The sequence below is a fragment of the Propithecus coquereli genome, unplaced genomic scaffold (genome assembly GCF_000956105.1).
Source record: "Propithecus coquereli isolate 6110/MARCELLA unplaced genomic scaffold, Pcoq_1.0 Scaffold438, whole genome shotgun sequence".
In the NCBI taxonomy this organism is placed as follows: Eukaryota; Metazoa; Chordata; class Mammalia; order Primates; family Indriidae; genus Propithecus; species Propithecus coquereli.
Genome location: NW_012150152.1, coordinates 1,306,904 through 1,333,485, shown reverse-complemented (window position 1 = coordinate 1,333,485; position 26,582 = coordinate 1,306,904). Strand labels below are relative to the sequence as shown.

The 26,582-nt window shown below is 58.1% G+C and overlaps 1 protein-coding gene across 1 annotated transcript; it reads right to left on the bottom strand.

Annotated features, from left to right (window-relative positions):
• Positions 1-7,079: 7,079 nt before the first annotated feature.
• On the bottom strand, positions 7,080-24,369 carry IL12RB1 (interleukin 12 receptor, beta 1). The gene is made up of 16 exons (XM_012653996.1): positions 24,271-24,369; positions 22,292-22,351; positions 21,279-21,393; positions 20,652-20,821; positions 18,629-18,768; positions 17,370-17,397; positions 16,821-16,946; positions 15,805-15,887; positions 14,761-14,998; positions 12,433-12,600; positions 11,617-11,754; positions 11,110-11,265; positions 9,553-9,687; positions 8,577-8,673; positions 8,185-8,266; positions 7,080-7,527 (listed from the first exon to the last, which is right to left on the bottom strand). The coding sequence occupies exons 1-16, from the start codon at positions 24,326-24,328 to the stop codon at positions 7,240-7,242; spliced, it is 2,082 nt and encodes a 693-aa protein (XP_012509450.1). The 5' UTR covers positions 24,329-24,369; the 3' UTR covers positions 7,080-7,239.
• Between the last annotated feature and the right edge of the window lie 2,213 nt (positions 24,370-26,582).

Sequence of the window (26,582 nt, the reverse complement as noted above, 5' to 3'; positions counted from 1 at the left end):
GATTTTATCTCTGAAACTCTGTGCTTTCGGAGGGAGAAGGCTCCACCTCTTACAGACGCCCCAGGCCTGGCTCAGCTGCCGGCAGATTCGTTTACTCCCCCACAACCCTGAGACACCGGGACTGGCCCTGTTTTACAGCTGGGGAAACTGAGGCTCAGAGAGGTCAATCAGTGGCAGAGGCAGGATTCAAACCCGGGGCCTTGGCTCTAGGCCCCGTTGTTGGAGGGACGTTCTGCCTGGGGGTCATTAAACGCTCTGCCCTGGAATATATTATTCAGTTCCCAGTTTCAGCAGGGGGCTGTGCGGGAGCCCCCAACATACTAAAGATTCAGGTTTCGATTTTTCTGGCCTTCGATTGCTGTGGTTCTAGGATTGTCTGTGATTCGTTTGCTCATTCGTTCCCGGCCACCTCTGGGTGCCTGCCTTACGCAGGGTGACCGCCAAGGTCTCAGCTGGGAGGGCCCAGGCCAGATAGAGGTATTCCCAGTCCCGTGGGTCAAGGTTACGCCAGAGGGACAAACCCAGAGCTGGGGGTCTCCAGGGGTCCAGGAGGTGGGGCTTCGCAAAGAAGGGAATCTGGAGCCAGGGAGCCTGGTACCGCCCCCTTCCTGCCCCCGACGCAGTGACGGGGGAGGGCGAAGATGGCGGGCACTTCCTGACTCCAGTCCAAGCCTGGTGCCTGGTGTGGAACCCCAGAGTCTCCCCGGCCCCACCCTAGACGCCCCCTCTGGTCCCCATTCTCAGCTGGCACCAGGCAGCCACCAGCGCCACCAGGACAGGTCCTGGGCCTCCTGCCAGACCGGCTGCTGGGAAACCGGCTCCGGGAGGTGGGGTGCCGCCACCCAGCCTGCCGGGGCGGAGACGTCTGTGCTGGCCATGCACGGGACGGCCCCTGGGATGGCAGGCTGGAGGGCGGCCGGACGGGGGTGACCAGCGGTGCCACTGGGGCTGGATGACGCTCTTTGTGATTGAGCCTCAGTTTCCCCATTTGGAAAGGGGGAGGGGGCTGTGTCTAGAAACTGGGCGGGGCCCAGCCGTCGGTGTCTGAGGGTCGGAGAGGGGCTCCTATGCGGTTTGGCTCTTCCAGGGAGCAAGGGAGGGGCCCAGGAGGGCTCGGCAGGGGCCAAGGGGGTCGGGGACACGAGGATCTGGGGAAGGACAGACCCCAGGACACTGGCTGGGCTGGGCTTCGAGATCCCGGGGCAAGGTCGAGAGACAGACAAGAGGAGGGGAGAGACAGGGAAAGATCGAGAGATAGAGAGAGACAGAGAGACGGGGGGGGGCAGGGAGGAGGGGAATCTGAGGACACACAGGCCGCCCGGCAGCTCGGCCAGCAGCTGGGGGTGCAGGACCAGCCCCCAGGCAGGGCCACCAAGGCCCGTCCTAAGGGCCAGAGGACCCCCACGCTGGGCTCCTGAGCACCCACGTAAGGCTTAAAATTATTAAGGATGGTGATAGCTTTGAGGGCGAGTGACTCCTCTACCTATGGCTTCTCACTTGCCACAGCCTGCCCCCGCCCCTGGGATTAGCTACCCCATTTCACCAAGGGGGAAACCGAGGCTTGGAGCAGCTCGTTGGAGACAGAACCTGGGCTCAGCCTACACTGGGAGACGTTTGTTGACAGACTGTGTGACCTCCCCCTTCACCTCCAGTTCCCAACCGGAAAGGAGAAACCTGCCCTTCCTCCCGCCCCCACCCCCCGGTGGGTGTTTTTTTTCCCTCCTCCTGGGTGTTTCGGTTTGGGCTGAACTGCCGGGCGAGCAGGTGGTTCCAACCAGCAAGGTCAGCCCAGGGCAGGACGGGAGCCAGGAGCAGCTCCAGGTCAGGGGAGGGAGGAGGACACCGGGCGCGAGCTTGGTCATAGTCCCGACCACAGGGACCAGGCAGGTCCCATGTTCCCTTCCCACCCAGCCCCCCGTGCCTCGGTTTCCCCATCTGGAGAGTGGGGCCCAGCGTGGTTGCAACCTCCATGCATGGCCGTCGGGGAGGGGGGGCGCATTGCTCCGGGCAGAGGCGGGGCTGGGCCCGGGCGGGGTTTCCCGCATCCCTGCCAAGGTTCTGCCGCTCCGTCATTAAACATTGATGAAGGCTGCTCTGCGCCTGTCCCCATGGGCGAGGCCAGCCCAACGGGCCTCCATGGGGGACAAAGCCAGACACAGACGCACCAACTCGGGCGTGGGGGTTCAGGGTCCAGAGGGAGGGGTTCGGGGAGGGGAGGATGGGGCGAGGTGCCTGCAACAGAGTGACATCAAAGACCAGGAGAATTGTCAGCTGTGACGCCGACAGCACAGGTCACCAAAGGAAAATAGATAAATTGGGCTCCATGAAATGTAAGACTTTTCTTCCCCAAAGGACACTGTTTCAGAGAGTGAAAACACAACCCACAGAATGGGAGAGAAGTATTTGCAAATCATGTATCTGGTAAGGGTCTGGTAGCCACAATATATAAAGAATTCTCACAACTCAATAATAAAAAGATTAATAACCCAACTAAAAGCGGGCAAAAGTGCCCGGGCACAGTGGCTCACGCCTGTAATCCTAGCACTTTGGGAGGCCGAGGTGGAAGGATCCACGAGTTCAAGTTTACAGTGAGCTATGACTGTGCCACTGCGCTCCCGCCTGGGCGACGCAGCATGACCCTATCTCTAAAAATAAATAAATAAGTAAATACATACATAAATAGAGGCAAAGACCTTGAATAAACATTGCTCCAAAGAAGTCATACAATCGGCCGGCACGTGAAAGGTCGGCGGGGAAATGCAAATTAGAACCACAAGGAGATGCCGCTGCACACCCGCTAGGACGGCTGCACTCAAAACACAGAAAGGCGGGAGGACAGGTGCTGACGCGGACGTGGAGAAACGCGAACCCGCGCGCAGCGCCCCAGGGAACGTGAAACGGTGCGGTCGCTGCGGAGAGCCCTGGGCCCTTCCATAAGTTGAACACAGAATAATCGCACGCGACCCCGCAATCTCACTGCTCGGTACACGCCCCGGAGAGCCGAAAACAGGCGTTCAGGCAAACTCGTACCCAAATGGTCAGAGCCGCGACACTCACGATACCACAGAGTGGAAACAACCCCGATGTCCTTCAGTGGATGGATGCATAAATAGCGGCCGACCCGCACAGGGGAATCGTCAGGGAAAGGAACGAAGCCCTGATCCGTGCTACAAAGTGGACGCGCCTTGGAAACATCCGAGTTTCTCCACGAAAGAACAGAACACAGGGCCACACGTTGCATGATTCGATTTATATGAAATGCCCGGAACAGGCAAAGCCACAGAGACAGGAGGCAGATCGGTGGCTGCCAGGGGCTGGGGGAGGGGGAGTGCGGAGTGACTGCTGATGGGGACAGGGTCTCCTTTTGGGGGGACAAAAATGTCTGAGAATTAGATACCGGTGACGGTTGCACAACCCCTTGATTGTACTAAAAGCACTGAATTGTGCACTTTGAAATCGGATTGCACGCTATGTGAATATAGCTTTCCAAAAAGGAGGAATAGGCTGGGCGCGGTGGCGCATGCCTGTAATCCTAGCACTTCTGGGAGGCTAAGGGGGGAGGATTGCTTGAGACTAGGAGTTCAATACCAGCCTGGGCAACATAGCAAGACCCCATCTCTGCAACAAGATTTAAAAACAAAAAATTAGCCGGGTGTGGTGGCGCGTGCCTGTAGTCCCAGCTACTCGGGAGGCTGAGGCAGGAGGATGGCTTGAGCCCAGGAGTGTGAGGTTGCTGTGAGCTGTGATGATGCCACTGCAGTCCAGCTAGGGTGACAGAGAGAGACTCTGTCTCAAAAAAAGTGAAGAAAATAAAAAGGGAGGAATAGGCAGAGGGCACAGTGGGGTGAGGGCCTGGCATCTGGGGCACAGGCAATGAAGTGCAAGGGACGAAGCCAGGGGCTGCCCTGTGGCAAGGGGTCATCTCCCCGCGGCCCACGGTCCCCGGAAGCCTCTGACACCCCAGCCTCATCCTGGCTCAAGGACAGAAGCAGAGACAACGTCTCCTTCTGACCACACCCAGAAGCCGCTGGAGAGAGAGAGGAAGAAAGTGCCTGGAGAGGTAAACTGAGGCAGCCGGTCTCCCTGGGGGAGGCATGCTTCCCGCTTCCTGGCAGGAGCCGCGGAGAAAGGAAGCGATGGGGCGAGAAAGGCTGAGACAGAGGAGGGAGGTGAGAGGAGGGGCGGGGGCTCTGGAGACACTGCCTGACCACGTCCATCTTACAGACTGAGGCCGGCAAGGAGAAGCCACTTGCTGCCGCTGGACTGCAGCAAGAAGGATGTTAAAACAATCCACAAATCAGCTGCCCAGTCTCCTGCTCCAGATCCCACCACCTTTCTGTGTGTGTGTGAGACAGAGTCTCGCTCTGTTGCCTGGGCTAGAGTGCCGTGGCGTCATAGCTCACTGCAGCCTCAAACTCCTGGGCTCAAGCGATCCTCCCACCTCAGCCTCCTGAGTTGCTGGGACTACAGGTGCGCGCCACCACACCCGGTTAATTTTTTGTTTTTAAATCTTGTTGCAGAGATGGGGTCTTGCTACATTGCCCAGGCTGGTATTGAACTCCTGGCCCCAAGCAATCCTCGGCCTCCCAAAGTGCTGGGATTACAGCCCTGAGCCACCGCGCCTGGCCCCCAGTGGGCTTTGACTTCTCTCTCCCCCCTCAGTTACACCTGCCTCAGGGCCTTTGCACGCACTGTTCTGGCTCCTCTTCCCCATCTCAGCCCTGGCATTGCCTCCTCCAGGAAGTCTTCCCCTGCCCCCCGTTTCTCACATTCCCACCATCACTTGCAAGCTTATCAACTCTCCGTACAATGACTGAATTATTGTCTGCCTTCCCCACCCAACTGGGAGCCCCTCTCCGTGACTGAGTAAATTCTGACCTGTGCAGAACAGGGCCTGGTATACAGTAGGCACTCAACACTGACTTCTTGAATGAACGAATGAAGCTGGGCTGTGAAATCAGGGCTACCACAGTCCTGACTCCTGAAACTGCTGGGAGAAGCTGAGGGATGGACAGTCTGAAGGGCCCTGGAGTCATGAGTTACACAGTAGTTGCTCAATAGATACTGGGTCAGGGCTCTGCTAAACAAAGTCTCTTAAATCATTGATTCCAGACCCCTTCCCATTTTACAGACAGGCAAGCAGAGGCCCAGAGAGAACCTCCTGTGGGTCATTTCCTAGCGGCAGAATGAAGACTCAAAGTGGCTTAACAAAAATGGGAAATTCTGGGTTTCAGGCATGGCTGGATCCAGGGACTAATACTCCATCTTTCTGTGCTGCTGTCCTCCCTGGAGACACTTCTGGAAGGCAGGCTCCCCCATGGTGGGAAAGAGGCCCCCAAGCTCAGCTCCCCTAGTGGATGGAGGGTGTCTATCTTCCTCATACGCTCCAGCAAAAGTTCTAGCCAGTGCTCAGTGAACATTGCCTGTCCCAGAGGGCTGTGCCTGGAGGGTGAGTTTTTAGCCAACTCCAAGGGCCACCAAACAGGGTCCTGTAACACTGCCCAGGATTGGGACGGCACATAAGGGGGCACTTAGCTGCCTGGAAACCTTGGGGGTCAGGTCACTCTGGTGAGGCCACTGACCCAGCCTCCCTTCCTTTCTGTCCACTTGGTCCTGCCACTGCCGTGGCCCATCTCAGCCTGCAGCCCTGCCCTAACGAGTGAGGAGGACAAGGCCGGGCACTGTGGTTCACACTTGGAATCCCAGAACTTTGGGAGGCTGAGGCGGGAGGATTGTGCCTGAGGCCAGGGGTTCAAGACCAGCCTGAGCAACATAGACCCCCATCTCTACAAAAAGAAAAAAGAATTAGCCGGGCTGTAGCTGGCCTGGGCTCCTTGCCCAGAGGCCTCGTCCCTTTTTGCCGCCACATTCAGTGCTTCTGGGTTTTAATTCCCCGCCTCCATCCCAAGCGAAAAATCTGTTTAGCAAAAGCCCAAGGGCGGTGGGAGGAGCAGGGCGCGCCGCTGCTGCCACCTGGTGGCCACTCGGGGAATCCGGGACCACCCGGATGGGAAATCCCACCAGGTGGGATTTCAGGATTCCTCCCACCTCCCACCTCCCAGGCTTTTGTGGGGAGCGGGGGTTGCCAGGGCGGGTTGGGGGGAAGTCTGGCGGTGTGGACAGGAAGAGGGCGAATTCAGCGTGTGTATGGGGGGCAGGGGCGCCGCTGCAGGGCGCTGGCAGGGCGCTGGGGACCAACCAAGGCTGCTGTTATGGGGGGACCTAGCCGCCCCACCCCCCAAGCCGTCCCTCCCCCTGCCCAGGCCTGTCTCTGCAGAGTTCTGGGCGCTCATTGGCTCCGCCTCCCCCAGACTGGGCGCCCCCTGGGGGTTCCCAGAGGGAGAGATTAATACATGTGTGTGGAATGCATGGATGCATGGATGCATTTTCACACTCCCATCTGGGGATTTTGAGCAGAGCGTTCGAACTTCAATCAGAGCAAAGACATACCCGAGAGGGAGCTCATTTATTACGGCTTTGAACGGCTCTGTGAGGTCAACGTTATCATCACCCCCATTTTGCGGGGTGTGGAGGGCAGACTGAGGCTGGGGAGGGACCATGCCTTCCCCAGAACGTTCAGAGCCCCTCTCGCCCCCCACACCCGGATCCTCCCAGCCCCGAGACCTCACAGTGCTGCGAGGAGCCCTGCGTCCAGACTCCCCGTCCTGAGCTCCTGGGAGAGGACGCGCGGTCCAGGGCTCTGGGATCGATCCGAGTTCCATTTGCCCCCCACCCCCCGTCTATCCTGCTCCAGAACTCGCCAGTGACAGGGTCTGTCCCTGCCCGTGGGTGTCCGGCCCAGCTGGGCGCAGTCGCTTCTATTTCGCGGTGGTTTCTAGGTCCCACCATACGATGTGAAGCGACAGGCGCTGGTCAGAGTAGGTCAGGGCGGGGGCAGGGTGCTGCGGTCTGGGGGAGGGGCCTGGTGTCACTCAGGCCCAAATATGACTCCTACGTGTGCTGTGTGGCCTTAGGCGAGTCACTCACCCACTCTGAGCCTCAGTGGCCACATCTATGACATGGAACAGCCACGGTGCCTTGCAGGGGCAGCGGTGGGATTTGGTGGGTGGTGCGTCATGAGAGTGTCTGGATGGAACGGGCTGGGTATACCATAAGTGCTTAATAACCAGCCATCATGATTGCGACGGTCAGTGTTCCTGTCTGTAAGACAAAGTGGATGTGACCGTTTCTCCCTCGGGCCTCTAGGGGCACCAAGTGTCCCAATCCTGGGTCTCTGCGTTACGTCTCCTGGGAACAGCAGGAGTCCATCCGCCTGGGCACGGTTGTCCCCCTGACCACCCTGCCCTCTGGGCCCCAGGACATCGGCCTTGGGGTGTCCTTGCACCTGTCTCCATCCTCCAAGGACAGCTCTGGGGCCAGGGCCAGCTTGGGAACACCCCAGGGCAGCCCTGTCTTCTCCTTGAGAGGCTCTGTCCCCTCACACTTGTCCCAGGACACCTCTACCACTAGGGCATCTTGTAGCGACACCTCTTCCTGGAAGTCCGCCGGGGTGATCCACTGCCAAGTCTGGAGAGAGAGGGTGGGGCCCAGGCTGTGGGCGGGGCTCTGTTTCCCACCCATGCAGGAGGGAACGGCCCAGGCCCCTGCTGGCTAAACCCTCCCAAATTCAGGGACCAATTTGAGGGTCCACTTTGCTTCAGTGACCCCCACGCAGCGTTTCTTAAGAAGGTCACCCCCATTCCTCTTTGGAAAATTGCTTCTCCTCCCGGATGGTTTGGTTGGACGGTGCAGAGGCCCCACCCCCGTTCTAGCAATGGGCAGGTGACCCCGGCCCAGCCAATCAGAGAATTTCAGGCCCCTGGGTCCAGCCATAGGCTCAGGGAAGGGCATGTGACCCAAGCTGGACCAATCAGTGGTGGCCCTGAGACTTTTGCTTCAGTTAATGGGGAAAATGGACACCCTCCTTCCAGTAGAGGAAGGCTGAGCCTGCCCAGGAGAGAATCCTACAGGGATGCCAGCAGCACAAAGAGATGGATCCCTCCCTGGGCCTCTGCTTGCCTGTCTGTAAAATGGGAAGGGGTTTGGAGCACTGGTTTTAGAGTCCCTATCTCAATGGATTGGGGGAGAATAAAATGAGCAGATGCATGGCTATTGCTCAGCAGAGCCCTCGCCCAGAGTGTGCACCCATAAACCAGGACCTCGAGTGAGGAAAGGAGCACTTACCTGCTTCCCCTGGCTGCTGGGGAACTCGACAGCAGAGCTGGCACAGGGTGTGGGCAGGAGCGGGCACAGGTGCCGAGCAGCCCTGGGGGAGGGGGCAGTGAGAGGAGCAGTGCTTCTGTCCGCTCTTACTTTTTGATTGTTCTGACCTAACTTTTCCATCTCTGTTAGGCTATAATGGCTGTGACGATACGGATAGGGGCAGAGATGGAGGGGAGGAGGCCTACAGACTCGCATTCAAATGCCACCTCCACCCCCACTGTTGGGTCCCCTGGGCCAATTTCTGACCATCTGGGCCTCAGTTTCCTCGTCTGTAAAGTTGGCACAACCAGGTACATACTTGATGTGAGAAGTTATTATTCACGGATCCTCTCGGGGGAGAAGGTGTGAGTTACCTGTTGAGGCCAAAGTAGCCAAGGACTCCCAGGAGGAGGATGCTCACGAAACTGCCCAGAGACGCGAGGAGGATGAACAAATCGGAAACCTGGACTTCTGGGGGCGGGAGAGCTGAGTTGGAGGAGGGACACCTCCTGCCTCTTGTTCGGGGAAGGGGCTGGAGGGGTTTCCTTATCTGGGAAGTGGGGGCCGTGGAAGCCACCTGCTCGGTAGCTATTGAGAAATAAAGGCCTGGCACACAGTGAGTGTTCAGGACACTGTAGCTCTAGGCACCTGCTCATTCACACTCGGCCCACGTGGCTGCCCTCTGGACCCAGACCTGCCCCCGCCCACGGCTGACTCATTGGTTCTCTTGGATCCCATTGGTCCCCTTGGGACTGAGAGTTCACCGTGGCAGGACCAGGAATCATTTGGTCCCTGAATCTCTCGTGACCATGCACCCCAGGACAACAGAGCCTGTGTCCTTCTCATCCTTTCGATGAGAGAGACACTCGTTTATTCATCCATTGAATAAACAGACTCTGCTCCCTCTTCCTCCCCAGGAGCCCTCACCCAGGCTGGGGGAGGCAGATTTTGACCCAGATAACCCCAACCCTAAGATGTCAGACCAGGGAGAAGGAGCAGTGGTAGATGGGGGCATAGCCAGAGGGAGACAGAGAAGGCTTTCTGGAGGAGGGGTTTTTTTGAGCTGGGTTTTGAAGAATGAATAGGAGTTTGGTGATGGGGAAAACAAACATTCAAGGCAGGGAGAGCCTGTATGGGCAAAGCCCCTGGAGTGTGAGGAAATGTTCATGAACAGAAACTGCAGGAAATGGAAGGGAAGGAGGTGGGAGCCGATTGGGCTGGGACTTTCTCCTCGGGGAGATAGGGAGCCATGGAAGGGATGTGAGTGAGGGCAGGGTTGCTCAGATCCTTATGGGAAGCTGGGTGCAGTGCACACTGAGTTAATAACTAGGCCCTGCCTGCTCCACTCACCGATGCTGAAGTGCTGGGCCTGGCTCCAGGCACCCCTGAGCTGTGCCGTGTCTGCTCGCACCTGGACCGTGTAGGCTGTGCCAGCACGCAGGCCACGGAGCGTGACTTGGGTCTCTGTGGGCTTCACGGGCTGCTCTGCGGGGGGGAGGCAGCCATGGGTGCCGGGACCCCTTTACTTCCCTCCAGCCACATCCGCCTCCTCAGTGCGCCCTCAAGACACCGGCTCAGTCCTACCTCGGGGTCTTTGCACCGGCCATTGCCCCGCCTGGTTCGCCTTTCCCCAGATACCCACGCGGTTCCCTCCCTCGCCTCCTTTGGGTCTTCAGAGTCGGGGTTGGGGTGGCTGCGTCTGCTCCGCCCCGAGCGCTCCGGCACCCGGGAGCATCTCAGCCGGCGTCTGCCGAATGGAACGGCTCTCGTAAAACGCTTCTTAGCAGCCCTCGAAAGGAGGACGCCGGCCCCGGCTGCGCCGCCAAGGAAGTATTCCTGAACGCCGCATCCGCGTTCTTTGTTTAAGAGGCATCTTCCCCGAAAGAAATGTTGGGGAAATTGGTAAAGCTGGCCACACGGTGCTTCCGCGTGCCTGACCCCCCGCACCCTGGCTGTTGGCAGGTCGGTTTCCACACATGGGCTGCCTCAGTTTCCCCCTCCAAACACGCTGGAGGTGGCCAAGATGAGGGCAGGGTCTTTGATGCCAAGACAACCTCGCGCTGGGTGCTGGTGACAGTGGGGGTGGCGGGTGGGGCGGGACAGGATCTCAGGTCTTGCTGGCCTGTGGCTGCGGGAGGCCGGGAGGGCAAGGCCTCGTCTGCAAGGCTGTGTCGCCTGCAGGGAGAATGGGAGCCCTCCATGCGCCTCCAGCCCCGGGGACACTGTCACAGCCAGGGCGGGACATGAGACCTGCCTGTACGTTCTCATTTCTTTCCCTCCTAAAGGCAGGAAGGGACATCTGACAGGGCTCAAATCCAGGTCTGTTGGATCTCTGGGCGGGTGGATCCCCTCTCTAGACCTCGGTTTCCCCATCAGTGGAATGGGGACAGGGCTGTCATCACTGCTTGACGGGAGCCGGCGGCTGGTGCACATGAAGGGCTGCCACAGACACTCCCAGAACATCGTGGACACTCAGCTGATGCACACCCAGCCCTCCCTGGGGGTCTGGACCCTTGAGTCCAGGCCGGGCAGGTGGCTCTCGCCTGTAGTCCCAGCACTCTGGGAGGCTGAGGCAGCAGGACAGCTTGAGGCCAAGAGTTCAAGACCAGCCTGCGCAACATAGCAAGACCCCATCTCTATCAAATATTTTAAAAATTAGCCAGGCGTGGTGATGCACGTCTGTAGTCCCAGCTACTCGGGAGGCTGAGGCAGGAGGATCCCTTGAGCCCAGGAGTTGGAGGCTGCAGTGAGCTGTGAACATGCCTCTGCCCTCCAGCCTGGGCAACAGAGCAAGGGTGGGAAAACTGAGGACCAGAGAGGGCAGTGAGGTGCCCAGGGTCACACAGCAAGGCAGACCTCAAGCCGAGACCCCTTCCTCCCCAGCTGGGCCTGCACCGCCTCACGTACCCGACACCTGGTTGCTGTCTTCGTCTCGGCAGCGCACGACATACGCCTTCAGGACGCCAGGACAGGAGCTCAGCGGCGACGGCGTCCAGTCTACAGACACCGAGTCCGGGCTGTGATTCTTCACCGAGATGTGATGCGGGGTCCCGGCCCCTGAGGCTGCAAGCGGCACCATTGCCACGGTCAACACCGAGGGCGCTGGTCGAGCACTTCCTGAGTGCCCAGCCCCCACCGTCCAGAGACCGGGTGAACTTGGCCACAGTCAGGTGGGCCTGGGTTCGAATCCCAGCTCCACCGCTCAATCGCCATCACTTTACTTCTCCGAGCCTCAGTTTGCTAATCTGTAAAATGGGGCAGTGCTGCTCAGGGTGTCTTTGGAGCCCACTGAGCTGACTTCTACGTGTCCGGCCTGACATGCGGCAGGTGCGTCTGGCTCGCTCCCTCCTCCTGACACCCAAAGCCACTGCCGAGTCCTCCAGGGAGATGAAGCTGCAGGTTTGCACCACTCACCATTGCCCCCAAAGTGGTAAGTGGATAGGACCGTAGACCATGATGTGGCCTTCTCCGGGTGTGCAGAGGCAAAGATCGTGATCTGGTAACACTCCTCGTGCCCCATCGCCCTGGGTGCTCGGCTCCAGCTGTGGGTTGCTGGAAGGAAAAGCAGAGGCCAGGCCACTAAACAGATTGTGTTCCCAGCTCTGTACCTTTGCACTGGCTGTGTCATCTGTTGGAAACTCCTAGAACACTCCTACTCATGCTTCAAAGCCCTTGCATCAATGCCCACTCCTCCAGGATCTCTTCCCTATGCAACTCCTCCAACCTGTCCGTGTCCCGCTCCAACCCAGCCCTTACTCCACAGGGCCTTGGCATCTGTGTCCAGCTGTCTCCTCGGTCTGGGAACTCCTTAAGAAACAGGCTGAGCTGAGGCTCGGACCAGGCCCAGGGCAGGAAGTGAGAGAGTAAGAGGCTGCCTGAGCCACGCAGCTCCTCCTACCCTCTAGAGGCCTCGTTAATTTGCCACCAGCATCTCGCTGGCCGCCACCTTCCCTGGTGCGGGCAAATATTTAACAAACACCCTGGGACGTGAGATGCGTCACCCGCCGGGGCGCGACCTGCCCAGGGCTGAACTCGGCACCCTGGCAGGAGCTGCGCAGCCACACGGGGGAGAAGGTCTGAGTCTCAGCCCGTGCCCACCTCTGTGTGACCTCCAGTAAATGGCAATAGTCTCTGGCCCTTCGACAGCCCGCGTGTACATCCCTGAGGTTCGCGCCAGCCAGGAGCTGCACAGGACGCAGAGGCAGAGGCAGGTCACCGACACTACCGTACCCGTTCCAGCCGCATCCCGGGCTTGGGGCGTAGTCAGGGTGCAGGTGGCCAGGCCCCCGTCCTGGCGCCGGGGCTGCCACTCGATGCAGTACGTTGTGCCCTGAGCCCGGGCTGGCCAGTGCATGCTGGTCCCGTGGGCTCCGACGCTGATGTTCAGAGCCCCCGGCTCTGGAAGGGGAGGAGGGGGTTGCGTCAGGGTGTTTGAACGAGCCTCCTCCAGCCTGACCGCGCTCCCCGCCAAGGCAGCCGCCGTCAGGCTGTCTGTGCTGCCGTTCGCCCACCCGGCCTGTGGGCGGCTCCTGCCGCAGCAGATGCCTGGCCGCCCACCGCCTGCCTTGCCGCAGAGCGTGATGCGAGGCCGAGCTCCGGCCTGACCGGCCCGCTGGCCCGATGCCAAGCTCGAAGCACGAGAACACACCCACGCGGTCCCCGCGCAAAGCTCTCCCACTCCCACGGCAAGAGTGTCTGCAGATCCCAGAGAGGCGGGCGCTGCTTCCCAGTCTGAGCGCAGCAACCATTTATTTTGTATTTTTATTTTTTGGAGACAGGGTCTCTCTCTGTCACCCAGGCTGGAGTGCAGTGGCCTGATCACAGCTCACTGCCGTCTTAAAGTCCTGGGCTCCAGCGATCCTCCTGCCTCAGCCTCCTGAGTAGCTGGAACTACAGTTGTGCAGCACGCCTGGCTAATTAAAAAAATTTTTTTGTGGAGATGGGGTCTTGCTCTGTTGCCCAGGCTAGTCTTGAACTCCTAGCCTCAAGCCATCCTCCTGCCTCAGCCTCCCAAAGTGCTGGGAGTGCAGGTGTGAGCCGTCACACTCAGCCAGCAACTACTGTTTACTGAGCACTGACTGTACGTGCCAGGCCAGTGCCAAGGGCCTCGCAGGCGCCACTCCGTCAGAGCATGGGGCCGCGATTGCCCCATTTCACAGATATGGAAACTGAGGCTCTCAGAGAGCAAGCGACCACTCGCCTGGGACCACTCAGCGAGACTGTGGTCCTAACCATGGAACCAGCTGCTCTGCTACCCTGGCACGTGGCTTCGCCTGTGTGAGTCTTGGTTGCGTCATCTCTAACATGGGCGTCGTTGTGACGGCCCCGCCCTCACAGGGTCGCTGGGTGCTCAGGCACAAAATCTAAGGGGGCACGGAAAAGCTTAGTCATCAAGACAAATAGTGCTTTAATGCAATGTATTTGCGCGGCAAGATGAATGCAAAGACATACAGCGAGCGCAGAGCACTGTTCGCAACGGCGAGGCAGCACCGACTGCAACGCCCATCGACCCACGAGCGGATGGACAGAATGGGGCCCGGCCGCACGGGGAACGCCATGCAGCCCCGAACAGGAGTGCGGCTCCGACACCTGCTGCCACGTGGATGAACCCCAGAAACATGACGCGGAGGGAGAGAAGCCACACACAAAGGCCACGCAGAGTGTGGCTCCCTTCATAGACATGTCCAGAACAGGCCGAGCCACAGGGACAGGAGCAGATCGGCGGCTGCCAGGGCTGGGGGAGGGGGTGGGGAGTGACTGCTGATGGGACGGGGTCTCCTTTTGGGGGACGAGAACGTTTTGCAACTAGACAGAGGTGGTGGCTGCGCACCCTCGTCGTGTACTAAATGCCACTGAATTGCTCACTTTAAAATGGTTAATTTTGCTATGTGGATTTTAGATCAGTAAAATATCTGTATAGAAAACAAAATATCAAGATTTTAAATAAAACACAAGATCAACCCTACCCTGCCTCCCTCGCCTCACCCCGATCCTGGCCCTGGTCCCAATAAAGCTTTAGTTCCAAAAACACATGGACAGCCCGGGTTATAATTTGTTGGTTATTTTAGAAATATCGCATTATAGGGCCAGGTGCGGTGACGCACACCTGTAATCCCAGAATTTTGGGAGGCTGAGACAGGAGGGTCGCTTGAGGCCTGGAGTTCAAGATCAGCCTGGGCAACATAGCAAGACCCCATCTCTATCAAAATAAATTTTAAAAAGTTATCTGGGCGTGGTGGTGGCGCCTGTAGTCCCAGCTACTCGGGAGGCTGAGGCAGGAGGATCACTTGAGCCCAGGAGTTGGAGGCTGCAGTGAGCTGTGATGATGCCATGGTACTCCAGTCTGGGCGACAGAGCGAGACCCTGTCTCAAAAACAAACAAATTAAGCCCCGCCTTCTAGCATTATGGATCTCGATTCCTGAATTTTTGCCGCACCCCTAAATCAGGCGCCCCCTTGAATTCTTCTGCCTCTCTCTCTCGCCCTGGCCTGGCTGAGGGTCGGCGCAGGAGCTCGGCTCCGAAGGGCCCCCCACGCCCTCCCCCCCCAGAGGAGGCACCTGCACGGGTGGCGGCAGGAATGTGCCACGTCTGGTTCGGGCCAGGGCCGAATCGATTCCGGGAGACAACAGTCACGTTGTAGGCAGCACCCGAAAGATAGACCGCTTTCCCCAGGCGCAGGGTCCTGGTGGCCTTGGCCTTACAGGGGCAGGATAGCATGTGCAGGCGGACTCGGTAGGTCACCTCTGCGCCAGACGCCGGCCCTTGGCAGCCTTCTGGAAGCTGATGCTGCTTCGGCTGTCGTGCGAGAGACAGATCGTGGGGAACTTATCACACTCATCGTCCCGTGGACGCTCAGCAGGACACAGCCTGTGAGGACAGACCTGGCCAAGGGCCACAGCCAATGACACGCACCAAAAATCTAAAAAACGATAAACCTCAGTGCCGGCAAAGCTGCTGGGAAACAGGCATTCACAGCCAGTTTTGGGGGAAAATCGACGAGATCCGCTGAGATCCGGGGGAAGAAAGGGTTTTCATTTTTGGACCCAGTTACCTCAGCCCTAAAAATTTTTTCCTAAGAAAAGGAACTGAGTTAGAGGAAGCGGGCCAGGAAGGGCTTTGCCGTAACCTAACAGCAAGGGGCTCACGGTAGCAGCCCGTCAGCAACCCGGCCAAGTCAGCCACGCTGAAGTCAGTGGGGGAGTGTTTGTCAGCTTTACCCCTTACACAGACTTCCCCTCCGTGCCTCCATTTCCTTCTCTATAAAACGGAGCCAATTAGACCGCACTTAACGGGGTTGCTTGGGACTTAAAGCAGTCACTACCACCTCCTTCCTGGCCTTCTGGCTTCTGCCCAACTCCGCCCCCAGCACAATTTTTCCCCCATAGGAGCCAAAGAGAGCCTATAAACACCTGAGTGCAAGCATGAGCCTGTCCCGCTCACGCACACTCCATGGCTCCCTATTACCTTCAGAGTTAAACCTACAGTCTGCCCAGTCCCTGTCACCTGACATCTCGTCTCCCTCCGTCTCCCACCTGCTCACCCCCCTGCAGCTTTTTGCCTCTCACTGTCCGCCACGCCGCAGCCCCGCCACGCCCCGTTACCTGCTGGCGCAGGCTCAGCCGCCTCCTCCCATCCTCGCCGAGCCGCTCCACCAATAACCTCACCTCGGGCTGTGGGGGGCGTTCTGCAACCAGAGCCAAAGCAACGGGATGCATTGGAAGGAGAGGAAGACTGAGATGTTTTCTTTGTCAGTTAGGAATTTGCCACGTTTACAAAGTGAAACTTGCTCGCTGCCCTGAACACAGAAAAGGGACCGAAGGGAAGAAGGGGAACCGCCATTCCTCGCACCTCCGTCCCCAGGGGTAACTGTCACCATGATTCCACGGCGCCCAAGCTTTTCCTTTTAAATGCTGGTTTATCTGTTGTTTTGTTTTCTCCAAGTTTGTCTTTGAGTACAAACGTGTGTTTGGCGTGGTTACGCCCCTCACTCATTTCCCCCTTGCCCAGAGTTAGGGCAGCAGCCCATTTAACCCCCAGGCAGGAGGCGTTGTCCTTGAGAGGCTGTGAGGCTCAGCCTGATGGTTCTTACGTGACAAAGCCCTAACGTGGGCGCGGCAAGGCCCAGGCAGTGAGGCCAGGTACTGCGCTGTGAGGGGGTCTGAGCACTCATTTCTCCCACCGCCTTATTTCTAACATCAGTCGCCTTATGTTTAACCCCTGCACCTTGTTTCTTTTTCTTTCTGTCTTTTTTTTTTTTTTTGAGACAGGATCTTGCTCTGTTGCCCAGGCTAGAGTGCAGTGGCGTGATTATAGCTCACTGCAGCCTCGAACTCCTGGGCTCAAGCGATCCTCCAGCCTCAGCCTCCCGAGTCACTGGGGCTACCGGTGCGTGCCACCACCCCGGCTAATTTTTAAATTTTTTGTAGAGACAGGGTCTCACTATGTTGCCCAGGTTGGTCTTGAACTCCTGGTCTCAGGTGATCCTCCTGCCTCAGCCTCCCAAAGTGCTGGGATTACAGGTGTGAGCCACCGCGCCTGGCCTCCGCCGCCTTGTTTCTAATACCTGCCGCCTTATTTGTAACGCCTGCCCCGCTCCTGTGACCCAGGGCACTCTCACCAGGGGGGATGCACACAGGGCTGCTCCAGCTGCTCCAGGGACCTCCTGGGGCCCCCAGCCGCAGCTGCCGCCGTCGCAGCTGGAATTCTTGGGCCACTTCCATCTCCAGGGGGCAGAGGCAGGACTCTGGGGAGAGACAGGTCAAACATCAGGCTGTGGGAATTGCTCAGAGCTTGGCATTGTTCGCATAGCCATCGTGCACTTATTGAGCTCCAACTGTGTACACAGACATGTGCTGGGCCCTGGGGACTCAGCAGGAACAGACCAGGCCCTGTCCTCATGAGGCCACGAGGATCACCCACTTCTGCCCCTGCCCTGGGTTCAAGTCCTGGCCACCCCTTGAATTGTGACCTTAGTCAATGGCTTCTTATCCCTCAAGCCTTAGTTTTCTCACCTGTGAAATGGGAATAACCCAACACTAAAGTACGAAGCAGGGCAAGAGGCATACAAAGAATTTAGCATCAGGCCCAGCATACAGTAGGTGTTCAATTAATGCTAACTTGCAGCAGCTGTTGCGGTTGTTCTTGTCATTACTATTATTATTCTCACCCGTATCATCTTGGGGTCCACAGTCGCCCTAGAATGAAAACGTGTTTATACATTATTTTGCATTATGGTGCTGAAAATATTTGCTGTTTTAAAATTTTAAAAATGATTTTATGAAATACAATGTGGGACCCTAGATTGGATCCAGGAACAGAAAAAGGACATTCACGGGAAAATCGGTGACAGCCAAATACCGTCTGGCGTTTACGGAGGACGTAAACATTAGAGGAATTTGGGTCAAGGGCAGACAGAAGATCTCTGCAGAGCTCTATGTTGTCATTTTTCTGAAGCTCTGACATTACCCCAAAAGAAAGCGGTTATTTAAAAAAATTATTTTAAGAGACAAAATGGTGCCTTCGAAACCTGTCCGTCTGTGCTGGCGGACCCAGCAGGGCGCCCTGCGCCCTGCGTTACCCTGAGCACGTTCCTTGACGTCTGAGCCCAGTTCTCTTCGTCTGCAAAGGAGGCTGGGAGAGCGTAGGGAGGAACGTGCTCAGGGGCTGCAAATAAAACATAAAGAGACGCTCCTTCCCATCAGGGGTCCCGTGTCACCTGTCCCTGGCTGATTTCATGCGCATTTACTTGATGGGGAAACTGAGGCTCAGGGAGGGGCACAGTGTTTGGAGGGAAGAGGGGGCTGAAGCCCAGGCAGCTCCTTGCCCCCATGACATTCCCAGTCTGAGGGAGGAGGAGCTTGGCCACAGTTTAGAGGCTGGGGCTGGGGGGGCCTCTGTCTGCTCCAAGCTGGGGGACCCTTGGGGAGCAGGTCAGGGATGAGGTTTCTTGCAAGCTCAGATCTGCCCTGCCAGAGAGTAGCTGAAGAATGAATGGATGGATGGATGGATGGAAAGGCAGCTTCCCGGGAGAGGTGGGCCTGGGGCTGGCCCCTGAAGGCTGGGAGGGATTTGCGTGCGCTCAGATGAAGGGAGGGCATGCAGGTGAAGGGAACCTCGTGTGCAAAAGCAAGGAGGCTGGAGACCCAGGGCATGGGCAGAGAATGGCAGCCATTCGGGAGGGTGTCAGAGGAAGCACCAGGAAGGCAATGAGGGCGGAGAATGAGGATGATCCCCTGAGGGTAACGGGGAGCCATGGAGGGTGTGTGAGCAGGGGAGGTCATGGTCAGCTCTGACCTTGGGGGTACACACAAGGCGAGAGTGGAGGCTGGTTGGGAGGGGTGACGGCTGTAGACGTGGTGAGACTGATTTGGAGGGGGGTACCCTGGAGAGTCCTGTGTCCACCCCTGACCTGGGAAATAAACTCACCAACTTCCACAGGCCGCTGGGCGTCCGGTGCCGAAATTGCACCACGGCACCGTCCTGCTGGGCTGGGGTCTCCCACTCCATCAGCAGCTGCCCCGCTCGCCTGGACACCTTGATGTCTCCCAGGGGAGGGTCATATTTAACTGGAAGCAGAGGTGGGAATCGGGGAGGGGCAGCCCACATGTGCGTGAGTGAGTTGACCGGTCTCGAAAATTCCGGAAAACTGGTCTGTGCCCTTCCCAGCCCAGGGTAACCAAGTGAGTCCCCCAAATGTGAATTAAGGACACCCTTGCAGGTCCCAGCTAAGCCTAGTAGTCTACAATTCAAAGAATCAAGATTTATGCACAGGGTGCTGTTAGTGACAATATCTTTAAAATATTAATACCCATTGCTGGCAAGGCTGTCGTGAGACAGACGCTTTAGTAAATTGCTGGTGAGAGGGTAATTGATTTGATTTCTTTGGAGGACTATTAGGGAAATCTTACTAAATTTTTAGACCCATTTCAAGGAGCCTGACCTAAGGAGAGACATAAATCACTCTTGCTACACCTTGGTCATACCATGCCTGATTCTTTTTTAAAGAGTTATTATTAGCGTATAAATTTAAGGTGAGCAGCATGATGTTTTGATCTGCATCTCCATTGTGAAATCACCACAGTAAGCAACTTAACATATCCATCGCCTTTTTTTTTTTTTTTGAGACAGGGTCTTGCTCTGTCACCTAGGCTAGAGTACAGTGGCGTCACCATAGCTCACTGCAGCCTCAAACTCCTGGACTGAAGTGATTTTTCCTGCCTCAGCTTCACAAGTAGCTGGGACTATAGGCATGCGCCACCACACCTGGCTAATTTTCTATTTTTTGTAGAGATGGGGTCTCGCTCTTGCTCAGGCTGGTCTCGAACTCCTGGCCTCAAGCAGTCCTCCTGCCTCAGCCTCCCAGAGTGCTGGGATTACATGTGTGAACCACCGCGCCCGGCCCCATCACCTTATATAGTTACCGTGGGGGGGGGGGGAGCACCTAAAATCTATTCTCTTAGCAAATTTTCATGTATAACATTATAATTACAGCCTTCCTGCTGTTCATTGAAACTCTGGGTTTGTTTATGCCATGAAACTGCAAATCTGTACCCTTTGACCTACATTTCCACATTTCCTTCTTCTTCCCACCTTGGTAACCACTGTCCTACTCTATTTCTATGTATTTGACCTTCTTTTTATCCGTATATAAGTGAGACCGGGCAGTACTTTTGTTTCCGTGCCTGGCTTATGTCATTTGTCATAATGTTCTCCCGGTTCATCCATGTTGTGGCAATGACATGATTTCCTTCTTTCGAAAGGCTGAGTGATATCCCATCATGTGAGCGTCATCCTTTCCTTAGCCAGCCAGCCATCTCCAAGCACGTGGCTGTGTCCGCGTCTTGGCTATTGCAAACGCTGGAGAGCTTGCCTCGTTCTACCCCAGGGCCTCTGCGCTCGCCGTACCCTCTGCCTGGACCACGTTCCTCCGCCTTTGTTCCTGCCAGATCCTTTCTAGCCAGCCGGAGGCCTCCCTGACCTCCCAGTAGTATCTCACTGTGTATAATCATTATGTCTCGGCTGGGCGCGGTGGCTCACGCCTGCAATCCCAGCACTCTGGGAGGCCGAGGCGGGAGGATCGCTTGAGCTCAGGAGTTCGAGACCAGCCTGAGCGAGAGCGAGACCCCGTCTCTACTAAAACCAGAGCACAGGAGCAGCTCCACAACTGCATGCAAAATACACGTCGTTGAGTCACGAAAACAGATGTTAAGAGCCCAACAGGGTCCTGGCAGCGCTATGGATATCAGACACCAGAGACAACCTAAGTGTCCAACAACAGGGGACTGGCAAGAAGCCATGAAAAACCTCCGTGTCACACGCAGTGTTTGATGTGACAATATCTGGAAGTGTCAAGCCCCGTGCCAGGGGCCTGGAATCCCCTGGGTCCAGGCTTGGGGCCCGGAGCCTTCTCCAGGCGCCGCATGGACGGGGAGGAGGGTGCGCTGCGGACCTGTGCTGTAGAGCTGCAGGGCGATCTCAGGAGACTTCTCTGTCTGGTTTGCGGCCCGGGATTCCACCCAGAGTGTGACGGTGTGGAGCACAGACACCCCGTCCTGGTCGGAAAACCGCAGCCTGGTGGCCGAGCCCGCGTCGAAGTAGCAGCAGCGTCTGGGACTAAGGCTGCGGGAAGGAGGACGTCGGCGCCCAGGGTCCCGGCAACACGGAGGACGCTGCGCCACATCCCGGCATCCTCTGCTACCCCGTGTGCTCCCCTCCCCTAGCTCGGGGGTTCCTGGGGATCGGGCTGGGATGGAGGGCTTTGGGGGACCCCAGAATGTCCCGAAATGGGCTGCCACAGAGAGGGAAGAAATGGATGGGTGGACGGATGGATGAATAGCTGGACGGGTGGGGAGAAGAGCGACGCGAGGGACCCTCACGGACCCCCACACTGGGATGCCAGCCCCCACTGACCCCCACAGTCCCCCAGCTCTCCCTTCTCAGATGCAAAACCAAGGCCCAGGGAGGGGTAATGACACGGCCAAGGTCACACATCCGAGAGTGGGAACGCAGCGGAGGCGGAGGCGGGAGCCAGGAGGGGACGGGGGTGAGGCTCTGAGACCCGTGCTGGGGACCTCACCAGCACATCAGGAAGTGTCTGACGCCAGCCGTGGGGCCCTCGTACCACCAGGAGCATTCGTAAAGGGCGCTGGCTATCCGGTAGCAGCTCAGGTCCTTGGGGCCCGAAGCGGAACCTGGAAGAGATCCCGTAGGTTTGGGAACAGACCAGAGTAGAGGGGCGGGCAGTCTCCACACCTGGGACGAATCTTTGACACTTGTGTCTTCCCCCCTGTCCCCGGCTGTGGCTCTCAGCACCCTCCCTGTGTCTTCCCGGCCTCGTCTCCGCCATCCAGTGGCTGGACTCGCTCCCACCCTGGCATGCCCCTTACCAACCCTCAGATGTGCGGGGTTGCCCCATGCCTCAGGGCCTTTGCACAAGCTGTGCCCTCTGCCTGGAACGCCCTCCCCCACATCCTGACGTGCTGGTTTCTTCTTCAGCGTCACGCCCTCCAGCGCCGTCCAGCCCAGAGCAGCCCCTTCCCTGCCTGACCCCCACCCTGCCATCTCACAGCACGTCCTCACACGCAGCACGGACACTCGTTGGCCTGCCGTCCATCCCCTCCCCTAGGCTGTGGCTTGAGAGGCCAGCCGGGCTCACAGTGATCCCCTGTGTCTAGAACTGTGTCTGCACGTGGCAGGTGCTCAGCGAACAGTTACTGAGTGAAGGAACGGACGGCGTGCCTGCTCAGTGCCACGTCCTTTGTGGAGTGCCCAGGGTGAGCTGGTGGGGGGACCTCAGAATTCTTAATGACAGCTGCTCTGTCCTGTGCACTGACCAATCTGAACAGATACAGACACTAGCCCCGTGACCCTGCTAGGGAGGGGACAGGGCTCAGGGAAGCGGGTGACTGCTCCAAGACACCCTGAACCTAGTGAGAATGGGCCAGGAGGTTGTGGGGTTCGGGGCCTCCAAGAGCACAGATGGGGCTGGGTCTTTGGCTGGGTGGGGGGAGGCTGAGGCAGGGGCTGCTCTGGCTGGGTCGGACACAGCCCGGCGTGGCCCTCCGCCTGCAATGAGGGGCTGCCCCAAACCTGAGTCTGCGTCCGGATGTGGCGTGTCCTGGAAACAGCACCCACTGGTTCCGCAGGCAGCTGCAACGGCAACAAGGGACAATGACATCCTGGCCCTGCGCTGTGTGGGGACAAGGGCTCCGCCTGGGGGTCTACATGCAAGTGATCGTCAGCCCACCCGCCCACCTTCCCTTCTATGCACCCAGCTACCCATCCACCCGCCCATCCACCCATCTACGTATTCATTCATCCGTCCACCTACCCATCCGCACGCCCATCCACCTGTCCATCTGTCCATCCATTAACACATTTGTCCATCCATCTACTGCCTATTAGTCTTTGGATGCTGGGTAGAAAGCCCACAGTGGAGGCTGAGATACATAGTTGGGGGCCCTAATAGTGAGGTCCCCCCAGCAGTAAGGCCCAGAAAGAAGTGGGGTGTGCCTAGGGCACCACCAGAGTCTACAGCCGGCGTGGCGGGGGGAGTAGAGGCAGCACGGCAGGGAGGGGCAAGGCTGCCAGCGCCAGCCCAGGGAGACGCACTTGGCCCATCAGCAGTGGGGCTGTGAACAGCTCCCCAGGAGGCAGCAACCTCCCTGGGCCATTGCTTGCCCCGCACTCCTCGGAAGTGACAGTGTCTGCCAGGTGTGGAACTGGGTGAAAGAGGAAGGGGGGCCAGGCGTGGTGGCTCACCCTATAATCCCAGAACTCTGGGAGGCCAAGATAGGAGGATCGCTTGAGGTCAGGAGTTCGAGACCAGCCTGAACAAGAACGAGACTCACCGCCACCATCAGCAAGCTACTCCGTGGGCTACCCCTCTAAAAGAATCTAGGGTCCCCCGTCCCCCTCCCCAGTGCCGGTCTCCCACCATCAGGGCCCCCCAAAGCCCTGGAGCCTTGCGGTGTGGCTAGCCCTGCCCTGAGCACTTTGCATGCATTCAAAGAGTCAGCCGCCTGCTGACGCCCAGTGTACGCAGAAGGAAACCGGGGCACAGAGAGGCAAAGAAATTGCCCCAAATCATACAGCAGCAGGAGCAAAGTTGGGATTAGAGTCCAAATCTAGATATCTGCAGGGGCTGGGCCCTTCTCCCCGGATTCCACAAGATGGGCCATGGGCTCTGTACTTGTGGATTCAACCAACCGCAGAGTGAAAGTATTCCAAAAGAGAAATCGCGTCTGTGCTGAATACATATGGACTTCTTTTCTTGTCATGATTCCCCAAACAATCCAGTATAACAACTATTTACGTAGCATTTACCTTGCATTAGGTGTTACAAGTCATCCAGAGATTTTTTTTTTTTTTTTTGAGACAGGGTCTCCCTCTGTCACCCAGACTAGAAAGCAGTGGCATCAGCCTAGCTCACTGAAGCCTCCAACTCCTGGGCTCAAGCGATCCTCCTGCCTCAGCCTCCTGAGTAGCTGGGACTACAGGAGTGTATCACTGTGCCCAGCTAATTTTTCTGTTTTTACTAGAGACAAGGTCTCACTCTTGCTCCGGCTGGTCTCAAACTCCTCCCGCCTTGGCCTCCCAGAGTGCTGGGATTACAGGCCTGAGCCACCGCGCCCGGCCTCTAGAGATGATTTAAACTGTACAGGAAGATGGGGTTAGATGCAAATACTACTCCATTTTATATCAGAGACTTGGGCATCCGTGGATTTCAATATCCACGGAGGGTCCTGGAACCAATCCCCTGGGGGACAACTATATACACTATATTATGTGTGTATATCTATTGTATACTGTATACATAACACACTATATACATTATATAGATATATATAACATCCTCACTGAACTCTGGGAGGTGGGAAATGTTTAGTCCATTTCACAGAAGAGAAAATCAAGACAGGGGGAAGATACCCAGGTCTGACCGGGTAACCATGATCGCCTGTCTGCCATTTGACAGAGGGAAAGACTGAGGCACAGGGAAAGGTACCAACCCTCAAGCCAGGCCCACAGCCCCCCCTACACACAGGCCCCTGTGCGGGGATGGGACTCACCGCCCTGCCTGCTGAGCAGGAGAAGGAGGAGAGGGAGCCGGGCCACAGGCCGCCCCATCGCCCACGTGGAGGCCTGCAGCCCCAGGGGAGCCTCTGTGCCGCTGGCAGGCCCGGCGTCGGGTCCCCACCCCGGAACACATTGAATCTAAGCAAGAAAAAGACCAAAAAAAAAAAAAAAAAAAAAGCGGCACAGCCCATCCCAGGGCCAGGGCGAGTCAAAACGGAAGAGAAAGAAACCCAGGAAGTCAGCGGGGCGGTGGCGGCCTCATCCCGGCCACAAACCCACCGTTGGGGCAAGTTAAGGGGTTCCGCCCGCGCCTCAGACCCAAACTGGACGCCCAGCCGCCAGTCCCGTGCGCTCGGCTGCGTCTCGGCCCCCTGCGAGCCCCCGCGCCCTCGGAGGTCTGAGCGCGGTCCTGGCCCCGATGGTCTCTTCGCTTCCTGCGCGGTCCCCGGCTCCGCCTCCGGGTCGCTGAGTTTCTGACCTCGTCTCGCCACCGTCGCCCGCGCCCCACGACGTCCGCGAGAATCACGGATCCGAGCGAGGATGGGGATGAACCCCCAGAACACCGCGCTTGGCGGACGAAGCGGGACGCGAAACACCTAAACTCGGCGACCCCACGGCGGCGGCGGCCGAGCCCGCAGGGCGGGAGGCGCGGAGAGCGACGCTGGCCGCGGAGCTGCCCTGCGGGGGCGCGACGTTGCCGGCCTGTTTCGCTAAATGTCACCGAGCTGCCTGCTGCACAACGCTGGCTTTTGGCCTAGGAGAACCGGGGGCGGGGGGGGCCAGGGTCCCTCCTGGGGGTGGCCATCTGGGGAAACTGAGGCCCAGGCGGGCAGGGTTAGTTTGTGTGGCTTAGCCTTAGGGGAGGGGCCCTACTTCAAGGAGCCCGGCCCCGAGGGGCAGCTGGGCTGGCCAGGGTCAGGCGCCCAGCAGGCTATGAGGTCAGCGCCTTGGGGACAAAGAGGCAGTGTCCTTGGCCTGGCACAGTGGGGACGAGGACCCCATGACCCACACGGAACAGCCTTCTCCAGTCGCAGGGTGCAGGCCAGAGCAAGGGGGCGGGGTGGGCTAAGGGATTGGTGCGTGAGGCCGGGGGAGGGGCAGAGACAGAGACAGAGATTGAGAGAAGCATAAAGAAAGATGGGGCAGGTAGGAGCAGACCATCCTGAGACACCCACCCCCCATTCCGGTAGACACCATCACCTGCCCCATTTCACAGATGGGGAAACTGAGTCCAGAGGTGCTCAGACCACCTGAGGCCCCCAGTGGGGCAGAGCTTTGCCCCTTTGGGAATGAGGCCCATGCCCCAGGGTCTCTCCACCCCCCCACCAAGGTTGGGCCTCCCAAGCCTCAGTTTTCCCACCTGCAAAATGGGCCGTTGTGAGCACAAAGGAGGGCCTGGCTCTTGGCAAATGCCACCTGCCAGCTGGCCAGTGCGATTTGTCATTGTTGGTGCCTCCAGCAGCTTCTGCCTTGTCACACCCCTTTCCCACACTCCCGAAGACAGAGCAGCCACTGGAAAAACTCCGAGGGAGGGAGATATAGAGGGAGGTGCAGAGATGGACACAGATGCACCCAGCCTCTCGGGGTCAGGGAGGGTCGGAAGCCCGGTGCTCCCAGGTGAATCAGGGAGGGCTGTGCGGAGGAGGAGCACTTGAGCGGGGCTTTATAGCATCCTTGACAGAAGCCACAGCAGAGGCAAGAGTCTGGGTGATAAACTTTGAACACCAAGATGAACAGGGTGGGTCCGGGGTTCTGTGGGGCAAGACGAAGCTAGAGAGGTGGGCAGGGATCTCAAACACCAGGCTGAAGGTCTTGGTTTTCTCCACGGGCACTGGGGAGCCATGGTGGGTGTGTGAGCAAGGGAGGGGGACCCCAGACAAATGTGAGATGGCATTTCTACCCTTAACGAGGTCACAGCCTGAGCTCACTCTGAGGTTCACCACATCCTCCCGCCCCTGTGCCACGCTGCCACATCTTGCCACACCTACCTCCTTCCCTCCCTCTCTAGGCCTGCCTGCTGCCTACTCCAGGAGGCCCTGGGGGCGCCTGATTGGCCAGTCCTGGCTGCCCCAGAAGCTCAACTGAGATAAGCTCCCAGGGCTGCCCCACTTTCAGATGCCCCACAGACTGGGGGGAGGAAGAAACAGGAAGGACCAGGTCACAGGGGCCCCGGAAAACATGCCAAGAGGAACCGCAGCACTTCCCCACCTGTTCACTTCTGCCTTCTTCTCGGGGAAAGTGACCCTCAGCCCGACATGTGGCCAAAGAGACCCTGCTGCCCTCAAGGGGCATCTAAAGAGGATGT

Coding starts and splice junctions, on each gene's coding strand:
- IL12RB1 (XM_012653996.1), bottom strand. CDS start 24,328: ATGGGGCGGCCTGTGGCCCGGCTCCCTCTCCTCCTTCTCCTGCTCAGC. Junction 22,352..24,270: donor CCTGCTCAGCAGGCAGGGCG/GTGAGTCCCATC, acceptor TTGCCGTTGCAG/CTGCCTGCGGAACCAGTGGG. Junction 8,674..9,552: donor GGCCCAGCACTTCAGCATCG/GTGAGTGGAGCA, acceptor TCCCGCCCCCAG/AAGTCCAGGTTTCCGATTTG.